The sequence below is a fragment of the Gobio gobio genome (genome assembly GCF_949357685.1).
Source record: "Gobio gobio genome assembly, chromosome: 15".
Lineage (NCBI taxonomy): Eukaryota > Metazoa > Chordata > Actinopteri > Cypriniformes > Gobionidae > Gobio > Gobio gobio.
In genome coordinates, this window is record NC_137108.1 from 9,313,869 (window position 1) to 9,334,170 (window position 20,302).

Below are 20,302 nucleotides of genomic sequence, written 5' to 3' on the forward strand. Positions count from 1 at the left end.
GCTGCATTGCTGATCGTGGTTTCGAGTATCGATGCATCTGCCCTCTTCAGGGAAAACAAGAACGCGCAGTGATCTTAGATAATTTAATCCAGATATTTTAATCCAATCCGCAAATTCGTCTGAAGAACCAAATTAGCCAGACATCAGTTATCACGATTAAAAGATCTGGGATCTGTCAAATCATCTTAGATGTATTAAGCGAGGTACGAAGAACGGGCCCCAGTACAGTAGGTGGCGATAATGCTCCCAAGGAAGAAGTAAACACTTCCCCTGATGACGTCAGTTTGACGACTTGGGCGAGCGCGCGAAAAAAAAAATCACGCTGATCAAAACAGAGATGGCGAGGAGGTGCGTTATGGGTTGTGGCTCTCCCGAGACACTTTTCCCAATCCCCAAAACTCCCTGGTTGCGGTCCCGATGGCTCGAGTTTATGCATTTCGAGGAAGGAGGGATTTCGGAGAGGTCGCGGTTGTGTTCAAAGCACTTCACACGCGAATGCTTCAGAAACTGGACAGCGCACGAGATGGGTTTTGTGAGATATCTGTCATTAACAGAAACGGCTGTCCCGTCGGTGTACACCGTCGGTACCTCACAAAGTTTGACGGTAAGTGAAACCAGCTATGAACTCTTGACATTTTTTTTTTTTTTTGCAACTCTTGAAATGTCTCATGTAATCTTTCAAGAAGCCAAAAGCAGTTTATAAACATCATGCCACGTAACATTATACCTCAGAAAAGCCATTAAACTACCATAAACTCCATAGTAAGCGAGAAAAATGAACCGCAGGGGAGTCTTTTGTTAATTAAATGCATTATATTGCATATTCATTATGTATTACTCATTAACATTTGTTATAAAAAAGGGGCATATAATTGTGTACAAACTAGTTGTTAATTTTGACCTTTAATAAAACCAGTCACAAGGGTACTTTTTTTTTAAAATTGAGATGTATACATCATCTGAAAGCTGGATAAATAATCTTTCCATTGATGTATGGTTTGTTAGGATATGACAATATTTGGCCGAGAAAATCTGTAACCTGAGGGTGCAAAAAAAATTTAAATATTGATTAAATCACCCTTAAAGTTGTCCAAAAGAAGTCCTTAGCAATGCATATTACTACTAATAATACATTTTTGATATATTTACAGCAGAAAATGTACTAAATGTCTTCATGGAACATGATCTTAATATCCTAATGATTTTTGGCATAAAAAGAAAAATAGATAATTTTGACCTATACAATGTGTTGGCTATTGCCACAAATATACCTGTGCGGCTTATGAATTGTTTTGTGCTCCAGGGTCACAAAAGGTCTACTCCTCCTACACTACACGAGGAGCAGTGACTTCAACCCCATCACACTCAACCACACTCACATTTCTGTTTATTTCTCAATGTTTCAGGGTCGAAAACTTGACAGGGTTGAGTTTTTCAACCCATTTTTGAATAATTTTCACTGTTTCAGTAAATGTATACTTACCAATATCATGACAGCTCATAGTTTTGTTATAAATAGAATATTTGATGTAATGTGTCCACTTAAACACTGAAAAGCATCCAATGTCAGAAATGGCAGTCACATCAGCAGCTGTTGTGCAGGCAGATTTGTTGACCCAGTAAGAAGGGCACAATATATGAGAATTAAAATATAATAAGGCAATGTCTCCCTTCAAACCCATTACAGTCTTCATCCCCCGTCACACTATTCTCAACTAATCTTTTGGGGGGAAAATTGGGAAGTCGATTAAAAACGAAGGCATTTCTTGCTGATTATTACCACCTGACATGTTAAGGACTAACACAATAAAATTCTGTTTTTAGTTAAACATCTTAATTGATTTTTTTTTTTAACCATAGACAACAGACACACCATTTGTCTATATTATAGCTATTTTTAAAATGATCATTTATGTTAAATTTGTAGTTATTAAATTGTTATGAGGGACACACAAGCAGTAGGTAGGCCTAGATGTTTGTTTTATAACAGGTATTGTGTAAAATCATTTTAAAAACCAATTCCAATTTTTCCATTACGTGGTTGATACTAAAATGTTTCAATATGAAAAACAAATAAACTGAAAAATATGATTTGTTGGAGGTTTGTTATGTGCCTAATGATATGGGGTATTTAGAAAATGTATTGTATGTAGTAAAAAAATAGTTTAAATATTGCCAAATCCCAGGAATGACCCATGTGTACTGTATATCCAAATGAATAGATATCGAATCAAGATTGAAATCGAATTGCAAGCTTATGAATAAAATCGTAAAATCTATTCTGTTACTTAAAAAACCCACATTAGGAATAAAGCCCTATTCGGACGTTAACTGTTTCTCATGCGGTCGCTAGGTATTTTCATCATTGACAGGGGCTAGTCTACGATTTTATTGCCGTCCGAATCCAGAATGTCTGTTTTTTCCCACCACCTGCTTAACTGTTTTTTGACAAACACAGAATTCGTGTGGTCATTTTATTGCCACCCGAATCCACATCTGAGTTTTCAAGAATATATTACTTCAAAATTCACTGTTTATATCCTTTTTGACCACTGTGGAGCACCGTACAGCTGCAATTTGGATGCATTTTAAAGATCTAGACTTTTATTACTGAAATGCTGGCAAGTATTTTTCAAGAGCAATATTTTATCACCACTCAAAAAATTAAAGGAAGAAAAGCACGTACACATTTGAAATGGGCCGTTATTACGGCAGCAATATATATGTTAAAATAACCGCAGCATTGTTACCTCATGTAAATAAGGCTGTATTAATTTATTTCGGCTCATTTCCATGTGGAATAAAATCGCATCCTTTAGATAAAATACAAGACAGAAAACCATTTCAACTAATGTATGTATATATCTTCCTATTTTTAAACATATTTAAATAATTAAATAATAATTAGAATATTTTCTTATTATTAAATGAAATATGCATTTATTCTTATTATTCCAAGCATATGACATTTTATTTACAGCACACAAATGTTATTGACCACGTGAGCAGTGCGTTCCCAGGTGTGCAGGATCACAAAACTCACTGCTCCACCGTGAATAAATCACCATCCCAATGCACAGGTTTTATCACTGAGGTGGCATGCAAATTTATTTTTACGGACTTCCACGTGAGAAACAATTACCGTCCAAATAGGGCTCAAGTTGAACTCAAAAGTTGGCAATCATCTATTGTCCCCATATCATACTGTAATGCAATTCCTGTTCTACAGCCCCTAACAAGAGATGTGGCCTGTCAATGTGACGCACCGTCTTTGAAGAAGAGTGCAGCGATCCAAACGGTAACACAAAAGCTGAAAAGACGAAGTAAAGGTAAAGTTGCTGTGTTTATCTTCACATTAGCTGAGAATCGTTTTCTTGTGTTGTGTTTCATGGGTTTGATTGTCAAATGTGTGTGTTGACAATTTCAGCGATTCAAGTGAAGCCTGTTAGCCACTCTGTTGGCATCTCTTGCTCTGAGAATGCTGGCACAAGTATTGAACCTCCATGTCTCACATCAACATCAGTTAAAAGGTCACGCGTGGAAGACACCGCATTCAATGACAGCTCAACATGAACCTCAAAACAATCGTCTGATGTCACCTGATATCACTCAAGAGGGCAGTGAAAAGTAAGTCTATATGTGGTAGTGATTCATTTTAATTTTGTATAGACAGGTTATCACTTAATCTTCAGACATGTTGAGGGCATCTAAGGCCCTGTTTACAACTGGTATTAAGATTTGTTTTGGTCGATCGGATCACAAGTAGACGAGGGAGACACACACTCGTGTACATCTGGTGTTTTAATCCGTCTCTTTTGTCCACTTTCAGCCACTTCTGTCATGATTTCTTCTAGGGGAGGATCTATGGGCGGGTAAATGTATGGGCTTTTTGCCAACAAAGATTAAATCCTGTCTGGCTAGCATGCTTCCTATAATGTTTATAGGTCAGTAGGCGGAGAGTAGGTGGTCTGTTGTGGCTTTTCGAACACATTTGACCACATGTGAAGTGGTACAAGAGTCACTCGGGTTTAGCCCTGCGGAACTGGTCTTTGGCCACATTCCGCGTGGACCTTTGGCTGTATATTAAAGGTCCAGTTTTTCCTGATTTTTTGAAGCTTTGATTGTGTTTACAGTGTGCAATATAACATGTGTTCATGTTTCGCGTGTAAAACAAAATGTATTTTTCACACAATTTACTTATCTGTATACCGCTGTTTTCACTGTCCTAAAAACAGTCTCTCCTTCAGAAATACGTAACGAGTTCTGATTGTGCCAGCGGTTCCCGTGTTGTGATTCGACAGCAGCTTAGCGCACGTTGCCCGGAAAGGTCACACCTCTTACCATAACGGGGAGATGCATGCGCTCAAAGTACAGCCCCTGAAGGCCAAACAAAGGTGATTTGACTCCGGGATGAAAATAACAGCGTCTGGACGACATGGCAAAAAACACTCTACAAACGCAACCGAGCGCAACCATGAACGCAACACTTCCTCTTCTCCACGTGGGAGAGCAACAAGACCACGTCCCCTTTTTTGCATATTCTTGTGGGCGGAGGTTAGTCAACAAACTGTTCTACTGACGTAATTAAAGCAGGATGTACAGGGATGTAGTCCAACCCGGCCGTTCGCTGTAGGCTTTGAAAAGGAACTTCTGTTAAATAAAATATCTCGCTTGGCATTGAACTTTGAGCTTTATAATTTTACAGGTATTATTTATGCTCTAACAGCAACATTACACACTAACTAAAGTTTGAAAAATGGGATCACGAAGAACAAGACCTTTAATAGAGAAGTGGATCTGTGGTATAAAAAATAGAACTCTTCCTGAGTTTTGTACATGCCTTTACAGAGTCCGTGAGCTAGCTAAACAAAATCTCAAGAAACGCAAGACAAGATGAAATCTTGGTTTGATCAGAAAGCTAGAGAACAAAGTTTTAACCCTGGTGATAGTGTTGGTGTTGTTACCTGTGTTGGGCGGATCGCTGCAAGCTCGTTATAATCAGGCTTGTGCACAATTCAGAATCCAGTGTTTCCAACACATAGACTAATTTGTGGCGGTGCGCCACAGAATCAACACCGGCCGCCACATATTGTGTGTCGTTATTATTATTATTTTTTTACGCTATTTAAAACACGCAGCGTAGGCTATTCGTCCAGCCTCATTTCCTTTCCCTGCTCTCCCTCCGTCTCTCTGTCACTCACGCGCATCTCTCGCTCTCAAATTGCCAAACCTGCTTTTGATATGAAACAAACAAAGTCTAAGCTTTTAAAATGTTTGTTTTAATACGAAATTCAATAAATAGCTTTTTGGCGCTAATGTGGCATAACAGTTAAAGCCAGAGGCGTTGAAAAACAGAGACATGCTCTGATCTCCCGGCGGCACGCGGTCACGTGGTTCACAGAGCACTCAATAGTTCCAAACAAACCAGCGCTGTCAATACATTTAAATCAGCTTCACTATACAGATATTTGCAGCAATATTTGGTAAACAGTACAGTATAGTGTGCATTGTACGTCAACCATATTTACAGTATCATTTTATTATGGAGAGTGATGGAGATGCAACATTGTTAACATTACTACAGAAGAGTCAAGTTTTAAAATGGGAAAAATATCAAAACTATTATATTTGGTCATTTTTGAGCAAGATGCTAACGGTCTAATCAGATTCAATGATCTATACTAAGCTATGCTGAAAGTGCTACCACCAGACCTGGGGCCAGTTGCATAAACTAAGCCATTATGTTAAGACAGTGTCTTAAGATCTAGTATGAGCCACTAGCTGTTAGGCAAGTGGCATTCAGTCTTACTTTTCGTATCAAATCGTTTTTATGTAACTGATTAAAAAAAATTATGAACAGTCTTAAAGAAAAAAATGTATGTCTAACTTGTAAGACTAGTCTTAACGGATTATGCAACCGGCCCCTGGAGATCGGCTGAATGGATTAGAAAACGGTAAAACTCAACTGTTTAACATTAGGGGAGTTGGAAAATGAGCCTATTTTCAAAAAAAGTGGCGGGTTCATTTAAGATATAGTAAGACATTAATTTAAGATATTGTACTATTGAGAAGGAGGCTTTAGCTTTAGTCCTCGCTAGGGCTGTAACAGTGGCAGTTTTTTTACCTACCAGCGGTTGGGCGGGTAGGGGCACGCGCGCACACACACGCGCATGTGTGTAATATATATACACCTCAATTAAGTAGCCTACATTTTGAAAATATAAACGAGGCTCAAACATCCATTTAAGCAGCCATTATCTTTTTGAATTCAATGCGCAACTTCAATCAGCATCTTATGCGTTGGAGTTTGTGTTTACAGCCGTACAATCTCGATATTAGACATGTTCGAAGTAAAGAAAATGTGGCTGATGCCCTATCTAGGATATGATAGGTGCATAGGAAGTTAGCCTATATGTCTTAAAAAAAAATGTGTTGATATTTTGTTTTGGGGGATGAAGGTGTTACGTAGTTGAACTGGTTATTTCTGTCCTACACTGGTCTCCAATTAAAAATGTTCTAGTGACTGATCACATCTAAATTTTTCAGTTGGCCAAATAGAATTTCTGTGAATTGATGCAATTTGGCCAACTGAAAAATTTAGATGTGACCGGTCACTAGAAAATGTTTAATTGGAGAACTGAATTTTTTTTACAGTGTAATGCTTTGTCTGCCCTCTAGTGGGTGGAAATGTTTATCTCTGTCTTGTTATGAGCAGATTCCTTACACCTGTGGACTGGACGAGCATGGCTATAAGGAACCTCCTTGCTACATCTAGGTGGCGGGACTTTTGCGGCTGTCTAGTTGCGCTCAGTTTTTCCCTGTTCTGTTCTGATCTGTTTATTCGTTTCCCCCCACTTTGTGTTAAGATTATTGTTCGTAAATAAAAAACCCTATTGGATCGAGCCTTTTGTGTTGACCTTCTTTTATGTTACGGCTGTGACCGTAACAGATAATTTAGTAAGATCATTTTCAGTAATTCTAAGCGTCGTGAGGCAGATGTCGACATTGTGATCAAATACAATCAACTTAACGCTCTCCACAGTATCACCCAGTGGATTTAATTATATCTGAGAGTTTTAGTGCTTGGGATTTATCATGGATTCACTGCATTTACAGCCAGCAAAGCAACATCCGATCAACCAAAACGCACCTTAATACCAGGTCAGTTTTGAGATGATAAATAAGATGCCTTATTAGAAAGTATGATATGACTTGCAAAGCTACATCTGATTGTCCAGGCTTTGTCAATCCCTCTATTTCGGAAGTGTCCAGCATGCTGCACAGTAGACACATTTGTAAATGGGACATTTGTATCCATCACGCAGGTGATGATAATTGTAGTACTGACAAATTGGTACAAACATAATTGTTTATTTCTTTATTGCCTTATTGGATATTGTTCATATATACATTTTATTGCTTCGATATTGCACAGGTCTGTTCACACCGCCTCCACAGACACAGTGGAACAGCCAGCCACACATCCGAAATACACCAGCTGGAAATCTGCATTTGTCAGCAGCAGTTGCCTTCAGTTGGGCATCATACAGATCCACAAGGTTTGTCTATTGTGAAAATTAAATAAATGAATTGTATACATTGATCATTAGCTACATTTACATGGACACCTTTTGATTGATGTATCAGAATGTTGTGTTTACAGAAATGCTTAATAAAGTAATCGGGTTGATGTGCATTTTTGTCACAAGCTTCACATCGGAATTTATTTTTATGACAAATATTCAGAGGTTCCTGCTATTCTTCTAAATTGCTTCTTTTCTTTGATTTTGGGTCCTAATTAGGAGACAATGGCACATGAACCGTTGTGCCGTTATGCTTATATTAATCAAGCAGTAAAAACGGCCATTCCCACACCCAAAACAAAGCGTTTGTGGATGAGAGTTTGAAAGAAGGACTGATGGGACGTTGTCCTGCTCCACTTCACAGACAATGAGTGCAAGGAGAACTTTAGAATCACACTTAATTCAACAACAACAGTTGTGCGTCATTACGCCATGTCTACATCATTGCTCATGCGCAGTACTTTCCAGTTTTGGTTTTCAATCCAAAGTGTTTACATGTCCTCTCGATCGGATTACAAAAGGTTTAAACCACGCTTACAATCCGAATTAAATTTTAATAGTAGTGCTTGTAGTCCGATTACATTCGGATTATTATGTTCCATGTAAACGCAGCTATTGTTGAAGATTTATTTCTGCTTATGTCATGTGATCTCTTCCAGGTCCTGTCAGCTTCTGTCTGGAATGTATACGTCCCAGGACAGTTTTTTAATCATCAAAAGGCCTTTCTCCAGCCAACAATCTTATGGCACTGGAGGTCTGAACAAAGACAGTGTGGACAGAGACAGAGAGGGCATTCTGAAAAGGATGTTGTCCTGGGTGGTGACATGATGGCTGATTCACCAGGTTTGTTCATTTTGAGTGAAAAATAATGACATTTAGTTTCATTTGGTCATTCAAACCACAGTATAAGCACTGAAAACATTTCTGGAGCTATGAAGTATTTTGTGCTCACAGTAGAGACATTGGATTAAAATGTTGTTCAATGTGACAAATCTTGCTCAATAAACCAGTAACTTATTATACCCTTTTTAATATATAAAATAATGATTCACATTTAATTAAACCATTCAAATTGAATCCAGGAAACTTAAAACAGAAAACAAAGAATTTGGTAATAAAAAACAAAAATGGAATAAAAACAAAAACAAACATTTCATAGGGCCCTCAACATATTTGTTTAAAAACTTTTAATAGATTTTTGTTAAATTGTATAAGTTTCATTGTTTCAGTTAATTAGAAATTCTTTTTGATTACTCAAATTTAATTTAACCATTAAAATGGGAGAAAAATCTAGAAAAATAAAATAGATTTCACAGGGCCCTACACAGCAACACTTTGATAACTATACAAATTCAAAATGATTGTGCATGTACACATACTCATGGCCTGGTTTCCAGGGCTCCAGACTAACTGTTTTTACTAGGAGCACTGTAGCCCCTAACAACATTTTAGGAACACCAAGCAAAAAAACAAATTCACACCACAACCTGCAGCGCAGTTATTTACATTTTCCCCAATTTTGACTGCATTACTGACAAATGCCTTGGTAATAAATAGACTTAATATACAGAAATTACAATGTGCAGTTTTCAGTTCACAGTGCTCCAGACTAACATTCAGCAGTTTTCTTTTTGCTTCATCTTTCCGGTTGCCAGGTGAACATAGTCAATTCTGAATTTAAGTGGGAAACAAAATTGGCCGGTTTTTATTGCAAAAATAGCCAAATTCCCAGTTTTCCACCACTTGAGGGCGTGGCATACTTTCTGACTATCAATAAACCCCGCCCTCAAGACTGCTTGACAGTTGACTGGTTGATTGCGATTCCATTTGAATTTTGTGAGGGTTGTGGCAGGACGCGGAGGAAGTGAAATGGCAAATGGGTGATTTTCTATTGCTATTCCAAAATGGCAGGGTCATAACACGCAAGTCATTGTAAATGCAATTGCAAACAGGCTTTGCTTTTCCATTTGAAATTTGGCAGTCAGGTAACATACACGCAAAGGAAAATCCAAACGCAATTGCAAATCATGCATTTGTGACCCATTATGTCACAACATATGCGTGCACAAATTGGAAATACAATTTGTATATTATTTGTATAATATTATTTTGTATAGTATACTAATTTGTATAATATTAATAATTAGTCTTAATATGAATTCAAAAGCAAAACGAGTGAAAAAATAGGTATTAGGGAGTGAAAATGGCTAATAAGCCAATTGGGGTCCTCTGCAGCCACCTACTGGTTACAATGATAATTTAATGTCTTTTTTCATTTTAAATAATATATTTTACATTTTCCTACATCTTGAAACTTTTAGTTTTGTCAGGGTACCCGCGGGACCTTAAAAAGTCTTAAATGTCTTTAAATTCAAAATCAAAATTTTAAGGCCTTAAAAGTCTTAAATTCGCTGAAGTATTGAGTTCTAGGTCTTAAATAATTTTAAACAGGTCTTAATTTTCCTACGTCCATGTAACGCTACTCCATTGCTCATTGAAATGCTCCAGCAATGTTTTAGTGTGTGTGTGTGTGTGTTGTTCGTTTTTTTCGCTAGTGAGAGACCAACATGCATCTTATATAGCAGCCAATCAGCTTTCGTGTTATTGGCGCGGGTCTCTTTCGGATTGTACCACAGACACATCAAACGGATTTTATTCTTCAGCTTCAGTTCTCCAGTTCTTCCAGTTCACGCGATCGTGAAAGCAAAGGCGAATCTTTCTCACCTGCCATCTCGTATAATGACCAAATAAAAGTTTGATATTCCCGATAGCACTAAACAAAGAGTTTAAAAAGCGATGGAAACCCCGAACTCATTCGCTACTGACACACGGACTGATGTCAGACTGGCCGCGGATTCTGCATGCGTTTGCCGCCTGTCAGCGCTCGCGCGAGTGTACCGAATCTAGGCACATTCATAGATATCCATATCTATGGGCTCATTACTGTAGCAATCCAATATAGCCTAGCCTATACCCACCCCTGCCTGTGTCGTTAGTATTAATCACACAACAACAACGGGGAAAAATAAACAGTAGCCTACCTAAACTTAAAGCACTGTTTGTATCTGTATATTTAAGTTGTATTTATTTGTCCTATTGTCAAACAAGATTCATGCATTTTGTTTGTTTTATTGCCATGTGTGACTATAGTGCATCTAATATAATGATATGGTAAATGTGGCATCCTAATTATGAAAAAAAAAGAAACATGCACATTTCTGAAAATGACCACCACAAAATCAGTAATTTTGATCTCACAAAAAAATTGTATATACATACACACACACTATCGGTCAAAAGTTTGCGAACGGTTCGATTTTTTTAAATGTTTTTTAAAGAAGTCTCTCCTGCTCACCAAGGCTGCATTTATTTGATCCAAAATACAGCAAAAACAGTATTATTGTGAATAATGTTTTTTTTTTTTTTTTTACAATTTAAACTAACTATTTTATATTTCAATATATATCTTAAAATATAATTTATTTCTGTGATTCAAAGCTGAATTTTCAGCATCATTGCTCCAGACTTTAGAGTCACATAATCCTTCAGAAATCTTTTTTTTTTTTTTTTTTTTACTTTTTTTTTATCCATCAAAGAATCCAAAAAATTTTTTTTACACAACTGTGTTCAACACTGATAATAATCAGAAATGTTTGTTGATCATCAGATCCTCATATGAGAATGATTAGAGATTTAGTGAAGGATCATGTGACACTGAAGACTGGAGTAATGATGATAAATTCAGCTTTGATCACAGGAATCAATGACACTACTATATATTCACATAGAAAATAGTCACAACAGAACTGTCACAATATTACAGCTTTTTGTATTTTTAATAACATAAATGCAGCATTGCTGAGCAGAATGTTAAAACATTAAAAAATCTTTCCGTTCTCAGACTTTTGACGGGTAGTGTGTTTGTATATTAATCCTGGTGGGGTTGAGCTATGAGGAAGTGCAAGATTACTAATACTTACTTAATTTTGCAAGTAATTTTGTGATTCTGCATTTCCTTTTGTACGTTTTTTTTTTTTTAATTGCGTGATATAGGTCTTAAATTTAATTCATAATGGTCTTGAAAAGGTCTTAAAAAGTCTTAAATTTGACTTGGTGAAACCTGCAGATACCCTGTTTGTAAATGGGGACAATCTTTGAAGGATGAACATAATGTTTTGGTCATCACGTTAAAAATAACATTTAAATATTATATTACAGTTTTGAAGAGTTGGAAAAAGATGTGTAGTACTTGTAAGCGTTTGACTATTTCAATACCATAGTTACAGATAGTGTGACTACATTGAATCCATGGTGAATGTTGCTGATTTGTGGACTGAATCTGATCTGATATCTATGGTTTATAACAGAGAATTCTGCGGCAAAGCTGAATTTTTTTCTCACTACATCTCGCAGCGATCAAAGACTTTATATACAGACATTGCAGCAATGTTATTAATACTGTGGCGAATGATTTCTTCACTGGATCTCCCAGCACTGTGTAGTAACCGTGTCGCATGATTGAGACCGTGACTCGCGAGTAGCTCGCGGTGCTGCACTGACCTAGTTTTGATAAACCATCCGTGAAGCACAAATGAGTAGAGCAGTTTCCTTTTGTTTGCCATTTGATGCTGGGCAATATTGGTCAATGACCACAACCGTCTGGTTGCAGTCTGGAGCCCTGATTTCATATGGTACCTATTAACTGTCAGGATTAAAGTCTAAATGTCCAATGTTTTTTACATCTCGAAACATTAGCCTGTCTTTGAGAGAAGGAAAAAATCTAAATTTAGCACTCAGAGTAATGAAGTGTGTGGAAGTCCTCGCATGGCACAGGAAGGTTTGTTGAGAAGCCTCCAGTTTCTGGAATCAGCTGGGGTCAGGGTTGGCACAATCGGCACAGATCGCATTACTCTGTGCGTTCGCTCAGTGCCTGATATGAGACACTTGTTGCACTGCAGTAAACTAGATCAATATTATATTAATAAAAGCTGGATGACTTGTGTTGCTAAATGGCATGCAATTCATTGTAAAATATATTGTATGGTGGAGAAAATGCTGTATTACTGTTACTAAAAATAAAGCTTTCTGATTATGCTGTGTTAGCCACTTGACAAAACAGTGTTGTCTCTGAGGCATGATACAAACATGGTACTCGCAGTAAATCAAGAAAACAGATTCAAACAATAAGACTAACTGTGTTGATCTTAGGGGAATAATGATACACTTGTGTCACGATTCGATATATATCGCGATACTGAACTCAAGGTACAATATGTATCCCGATTTTAAGCCAAAGTAAATAAATAAATAATAATAATATTATTATTAGTGTATTATTATCAGGACCCACAAATATTCCCCCATTATTATACATTATAGTCAACATTATATATAGTCGATTAATGTAATAATGTCACTGAAACGGTAAACTTTCTTTTTTTTCTTTTTTTCTCACAAATTACTCGCGCTGTCAATGCTGGCAGCATTCTCTCCCGGTCCTCGCTATGTCCCGCCTCTCCCGCTATTAATGCACTATACATATAATAATAAACCATCTAAAATGCTTTGAATGATCATACTACTAAAATTAAATGTGATCCGGTGATTTAAATGATGTTTGCGCTTTCACTAAGGAGTGCCTCTTTAAATAATGTTTGCGCTCTCACTTTGAAGAGTGCCGTTCCGGATGATCAATGCAATCAATCACAGTTCTAATCGCAAGAAAATGTGTCAAAATGACCACTCTCAAAATGTAAATGTTTAGCTCATCCAAGAATTTTATCTGCATTTCCTCCCTCATGTTGTTTTCGTGCGTCACGCAATCATTTGAACGTAAGTGTTTACTACAGTAGGCACGTCGTGTTAAATATATTCATCATATAAAGCCATTGTGTCTCTTCAGAAGACTTGGATTTGGACTAGACCACTGGATTAGTTATTTTTACGATGCCTTTGACATTTTTTGGATCTTTTAAGTTTGAAAGGAATAGACTTTAAATGGAGGGACAGAAATCCCTCAGGTTTCATAAAGAATATCTTCATTTGTGTTTGGAAGTTAAACGAAAAATGACATGATGGTGAGTACATGATGACAGAATTTACATTTGTGGTACATTTTGTAAATTTGTGTTTGGGTGAATTATACCTTTATAAATAGGCCTACTACAGCAAGTTGAGCCTTGGATAAAACAACTCTATATCGCAAATCATACCATCAACAGTACATATCCTCACATTTTCATATCGCGATATATCGTTTAACGATCGTATCGTTACACCCCTAGTTGAACTATATAGCAATGATTAGTTTTCTGTAGATGAATGTATCCAATGTACCCAAACAGTTGCTCACCTGTCTGATAAAACGCATAATATATTAAAGCATCTTTGGTGTTTCCATGGTTTCTACAAAATCAAGGGTAGGGCGGATATGATGTAATTGACTGGCGACGCAACGACACTGTCCGTTACACTGGTTACATTTTGTATAATGTAAGTACACAAGTCAACAAAATATATAACATCGTTCTAGTGGATTTTTGGATATTTTAATCCAAAAATCTTTTAATGTGTAAACAATTGACTTTTTTTCTTAATATGTATCATATTTAAATTTGCATTGTAATCGTGTAGTTTAATTTTGATTAAAGAAAAAGAACAGACTGTATTATTCATAGTAATACCTCTGCTCACCTTAAAAATTCTGAATAAAACCATTTTCTGTCTTTTAAAAACATTTTTTTATTATTTAGCTATCATTCAACATTCATAAAGGAAAGCATGCACTATATGCACATTTAATTTAAACAATTACTCAAACTCAAAAGTATTTCAAATGTTTCAAATGTAGTTATGTGAGGACAGCTCACGTTTTCAACAATGGCATGTGATCACCTGGAAAAGTGTAATACGATCCTTTTGGTTTTGAGTTTCACGGCACTACAGTTAATACACTTAAGACTCACTGAACCAAAAATAAAAGACTATTCAGTGAGCCACTTCATTTGGTTCTGTCGCCCAACCACATCAGTTGTGCTTTATGATTGGCAGAATGCCTCTCGATTCTTTTTCCCGACTGAGCTCCAAGAGAAATCCAAGAGTCAGAAGGTTGGAGGGAGTTTAAATTGTCTGTGTATAGCTTTGCTATAATCCAATTGTCCTCCATCACAAGTTTCATGCATCCATTGATTGCCTGCTCGAACCTTCATCCCTCCATAACTTCCTGATCTTCCTGATAGGTGGCCCCAGAAACGGAGCTGTAAGGATCCAGAACCATCTGAGCGCAGCGCACCATTGTAACCAGCAGAAACAAACAGAGCAGGACCAAGAAGAAGAGCGCAAAGCCCAAATCCACATCAACGTCCATTCCAGACGGCGGAAGAGGAAGGTCCATGATTGAGGAATCAATTCTGTTAGTAAGTCAATGAAAAACACATGTTGTATAGTGGTAAACTCCCAAGATATGAGCCTGATTTGGTCATGCCTTTTAAATACTGTGTCCAAGTGTGAGCGCTTCACATAAATTCCTTCTTGTTCCTGACAAAAGCAACCCTAGTCAGTCGTGTTGTGCTTCTGTTGGTGTAAAACAGTTGCTAGTCAGTTCTGTATCAGATGCGTCTCACATTCCAGCACACAACAGTCTTTTCTTCATCCGTTTGGGGGACTTTTCATAATAACACGCGTTATTCAAGCTGCTGAATTGCAATTGATTCTGATCTCGAAATTTCATTCGCGACCGATGAAAAATGAAGACATTTGAAAGAAATACCTTGATGGATGGTGATGGCTGATCCTGTCGGTGGCTCACCCCGCAGTCGTTGGTCAGGGATACGTGTTCTCTTATCTCCGGTATTAGCATGTCTTCCTTTGGCCTGAGAGACATGCACACCAACACTTGGCACCTGTGTCCTCAATGAATTGTTAAACAGGAGATTGGTAACAATCAGGCCTTATATGGGATTAAAACGCCCCTTTAGACTGCGTCAGAAACACTAGATTCCACTTCATGTGTTTCCTGCAACAGGTGAGCTGAGAATGATGAAGGACTGGGCACTGACAGATTTCAGACCGCAAGAAATGACACGTGGCATCAGGACACAGATTGATGGAGTAGCCAGCAACTGAAAGCTTTAAATCTACATGGATAGATTCATGAACTACAATCTAAAAAATAAAGATTTTTTTTTCTTTCTTTGCAGTGATGCCATAGAACAATTTTGGGTTCCCTAAAGAACCTTTAAGTGATCAGTTCTTAAAAGGGTTACACTTTATTTCGATGGTCTACTTTAAACATTCTTCTAACTAAGGCCCTGTTTACAGCTGGTGTTAAGATGCATTTTGGTCGATTGGATCACAAGTGGAGGACACTAAATACAAGTGTAAATGGAGTCGAAAGCGTTTTGAGCTTGTCCACTTTCGATCTCTTTCAGAGGTAGTCGAAAACTCATTTGACCGGATTGCTTTCATAGTGTAGACGCTCATGTGGTCGAATGTGTTCAAACAGCTACAAAAGACACCCTACTCTCCACCTACTGACCTAATGCGTAAACATGGGAAGTGCGTTAGCCAGGCAGGATTTAAAGTTTGGTTTTAAAGTTTGGTTTGATGATGAAAAACGTACCAAGCACAATGTTCTATCACCATTCCTGATTTCTAACACACACTCACTGTGTTCTTGCGGCTCTCCGTATGTTTTTCCGTCGTCTCAGGGCTCGTTCATGTAAATTGCGTGAGCTTATTTTGTCCATTAGACAGGGTTCCTACGCAGTTTGGAAAAGTATGGAATTTGATTTGAGTAATTTCCAGGTCTGGAGAAGTATGGAAAAAAGAAAGAAGAGTATGGAAAAAATAACCGCTGTGTGGTTTCTTGGCTACCACAGAGTAGAGTTTAGATTCTCTGCCCGAGCCCGAACTTGACCCGACCCGACCCACGATATTTCCCGCCACTATCCTCGGGCCAGGCCGAGCCCTTGATCAAGCATTTGTGTTTTTTTTTATTTTTTTATTATTTATTTATTTATTTATTGCAGGGTTGAACAAGGTGACCACAAATAACAATGTACAAAACCATGGTTTGCTTGTGAAAAATAAAGTAAAATAATAATAAATAAAAAAAGATATAAAATAAAATATTAAAGGGGTGGTAAAACACATTCTTTTGAAGGCTTGATTGTGTTTGTGGGGTGCACTGTAACGTGTTCATGCTTCGTGTAAAAACAAATTGCCTTATTTTTCATATATTTGACCTTTATTCTACACTGCTCTGTCCCTCCTTGTAAAACGGTCTGATGCTTTCCGGGTTGTATGAAGCCAGTCCCTCAAAAATACGCGATGGGCTCAGATTGGTTAGCTGGCCCAGTGTGTTCTGATTCGCTAACCGCAGTGCACGTTTGTCGGAAGCGATACACCCCTTACCTTTACCGGTAGATTGTGCTTTGGTCAGTATTAGAAACGATGGCGTCAATAAAACCACACCAATCTGAGCCCGAATCAGACCCAGAACATTTTAGTGAAGATAATCGAGCAGAACCTGTTCAGTCCTCAAGAGTAAAGACTGCGGATCTATAGTGATCGCTACTGAATGGCACTTTTGTATTTTTAGAACCAAATATCTGTGGCAAGAACTATTAACCCACAACGAACACTAAACACTGGCTTTACTAGTGGCCAAATCACACACAGAAGCATGTTTAGCATGCCTGTAGATAAACAATACATAAAAGCTCTAATCAAAGAATAATTTACACTAATGCCAAGTTCGCTGTGGAGATTTTAACGTTAGGTGTTTGTAACGTTAGGTGTTCGTCGGATAACGTTAAGTATGAATGAGCATTTAACAGACTGGTTTGCAGAACAGCATTGTCATCTGTTTACTTCCTTGCTACAAAGTACAATTAACCTATTACAGGAAAACACATCGAAGAAAAATAAATCAGACTTACAGGTTGTGGCCCGTTAACAGCTTCTGTTTGTAAATCCAGCTTTCAGGACAAGCCGAGGTGCAAATCCGGCATTGAACTCGCGAAGATTGTGGATCTTTTCCTCCGTGAAATGTGCAGCGCGCGCGTCGTGCATCCACGCACAGGCAGTGTTTGTCTCGCACATCTGACGTTGTGCAAATCCGGCATTGAACTCGCGAAGATTGTGGATGTTTTCCTACGTGAAATGTGTAGCGGGAGGCGCGCCCGTCGCGCATGATTCACACTGAACCGCTCATGAATTGCAACGGACGAATATTGTCCATTATGTCACATTTTCCAGTCTTCTCCTCCGACCCTGTCTGTCTCGTGCTTTGTGATGGGCAGCATATATCTGAGACCTGTTCCCCTCTGTCTCAAACACATGCATATAACATGCTGTATGTTAAACGCCCATCCCCAGACCTGCAATCCGGATGAAAATAACAGTGTTTCGTCGGCATTGCAGCAACACCACTCCTGCCTGTAGCCTACCACTATACCACAACAACAGCGATACAAAATGGCCTCACCCCCCCTTATTTAACATTAACGGAGGAGGGGTTTATGTAAATATTGAGCCTGTTGATGTCACCAACCCTGGAGGAATGTCTGTAGTCGCCTACTGGCCGTTTGCTGTAGTCCTTAGAAATGGATTTCTTTAAAAGCAAATATCTCCCTTTGCTTTAAACTTTGAACGTTGTAACTTTGCAGATGTTGTTAATGCTCAAGCAGCAACATTACACGCTAGCTAAAGTTAGAATAGTGAAATCGTGGTTTACCACCCCTTTAACATAAATAATAATAAAAATTGGGGGGTGGATTGACAACACCAGCACAGCTCCAAGCATTTGTGTTTTTTTAATCATTACTTTATTAGCCTAATTGGGTGGGCAGAAAGCTATGCCATAATCAGAAATAATATATATATATTTTTAGCAAAGTAAGAACTAATACTACAACTAAGAAACAAATGTGTACAAAGTTGCACAAGTCAGGATTAGTCTAAAAATGCAGGTTAAACTCCCAGCACATGAAGTGATGAAGCGCTGCATTCTGAACAGAAACGCTCTGAGACGCCAGTCATGAGCTGCTCTCGTAAACGGTGTGCTTTGCTTGACTATTTATTTTCGTTTCGAATTGTTTCGTTTAAAAGATATTTCAAGCTTTCTATACACAAATTTCTAATGTCTGTGAGGCAAGTAGCTGCTGCGTTTCGGTTTATTTATGAGACGTGTTCAAGAGCAAGACAAGTGATCGCTCGGGTGCCTTCATGTCACGATTATTGTGTGCTATAGCCTATTTGCTTATTTATTAAATCCAGGCAATTGGCTGATGAAACATTGATTAAAATTAAGATACAATTCATACAAAACAAATTCACTTTAAAGAAAGGCTTTCTACAAAACTTCATTTCTGACCCACTCACATCTTTGCACTTTTCATAAGTCAAAGTCAAAGTACCTTTATTGTCCCACAAGGGGAAATTGGATTTGCAGCAAATGCTCCACATAAAACACATAAACATACAACAACACTCACCAACAAAGACCAACCAGCATAGAAGGAATTCACAATAACGCCCAATGTACACAATGTGCAAATAAATAAATAAATAAAATACAGAACATGATCAAGTGCAAAAATGCAACTTGCAAGTTATTATAAAGTACTAAGTGCCATTAAGGTGCCTCACAGCTGACCGAATAAAAGATATTTGCATCCTCTTTGTTCTGCATCTAGGAACTCGATAGCGCCGCTCAGAGGGCAAAAGCTCAAACTCTGTTTTTAGGGGATGATCCTGTGAATGAGCAATGACTCTAATTTTCCTCTGGACCTGTTTTGTGTATAACTCCCCAGGTTGAGCCTGACTCCTCCTGAAAAATCTTGCTCGCCACTTTGACCAGACTACCAAGTCTGTTTTTATTTGTCAGGGAGAGGCTTCCAAACCAAGCAGCTATACAAAAAGATAAAACCGTTTCAATAAAAGCACGATAAAACAGAGTCATCATTTCTGAAGAAACATTAAAAGTGTTCATTTTCCTAAGGAAGTACAGTCTTTGTTGGATTTTCTTTGAGACCGCGTCAACCAAAGGTTCAAAACACAGTTTGTTGTCTAAAATGACTCCAAGATATTTGTATGTCTCCACGAGCTTAATGTCCGTGCCTTTAATAACCGTGACTGTAAAGGGAGGTCGTGTCCTGCGAAAGTCAATGACCATGTCCTTAGTTTTAGATACATTCAGCTGTAAAAAGGAACTATCGCACCACTCTGCAAAGTCACTGAGAACTGGCCCATGGCAGAAAATTTAGGGGCGCACCCCATAAATCAATATGCTAACCAATTCTACTAATTTCCACTGTATTACTAATAAATACTTTGATAATAGATGCAGAAATCACAATGTGCTGTTTCAAATTCAGTGTCACATTTTATTGTGCACTTTTTAAAGATGCAACAACAAGGTAAACTGACAGCACAATCACTGTCATGACAGTACAAATATACCATACATTCAGAAAAAAGTAACTTAGTAACCTTTCGGTCGTTTCAGTTACAAACAATACTTAACAAATGTATGTAAACATTAGGGGCACTGGCCAATAACATTCCACTAGAACAAGTAGGCCTAGACAACGTGTGCCTTTATTATCTCCCCCTTAGAGCAGATCCTCCTGTGTTCCACTAGGAGGCTCAGAAGGCCAGCCCTTGTACTTTGGCCTCCTACACCTTTTACCCTGACTGAACCATGTTTGTACAGC

The 20,302-nt window shown here is 37.9% G+C and overlaps 1 protein-coding gene across 1 annotated transcript; it reads left to right on the forward strand.

The window, feature by feature from the left end:
- Positions 1 to 275: 275 nt before the first annotated feature.
- LOC307139115 (uncharacterized protein) lies at positions 276 to 16,404 on the forward strand. Its single transcript, XM_079837960.1, has 6 exons — positions 276 to 604; positions 3,230 to 3,329; positions 3,428 to 3,627; positions 7,436 to 7,559; positions 8,243 to 8,426; positions 14,822 to 16,404. Exons 3-6 carry the CDS (start codon positions 3,479 to 3,481, stop codon positions 14,980 to 14,982), a joined length of 618 nt encoding a protein of 205 aa, XP_079694086.1. The 5' UTR covers positions 276 to 604; positions 3,230 to 3,329; positions 3,428 to 3,478; the 3' UTR covers positions 14,983 to 16,404.
- The last annotated feature ends 3,898 nt before the right edge of the window (positions 16,405 to 20,302 follow it).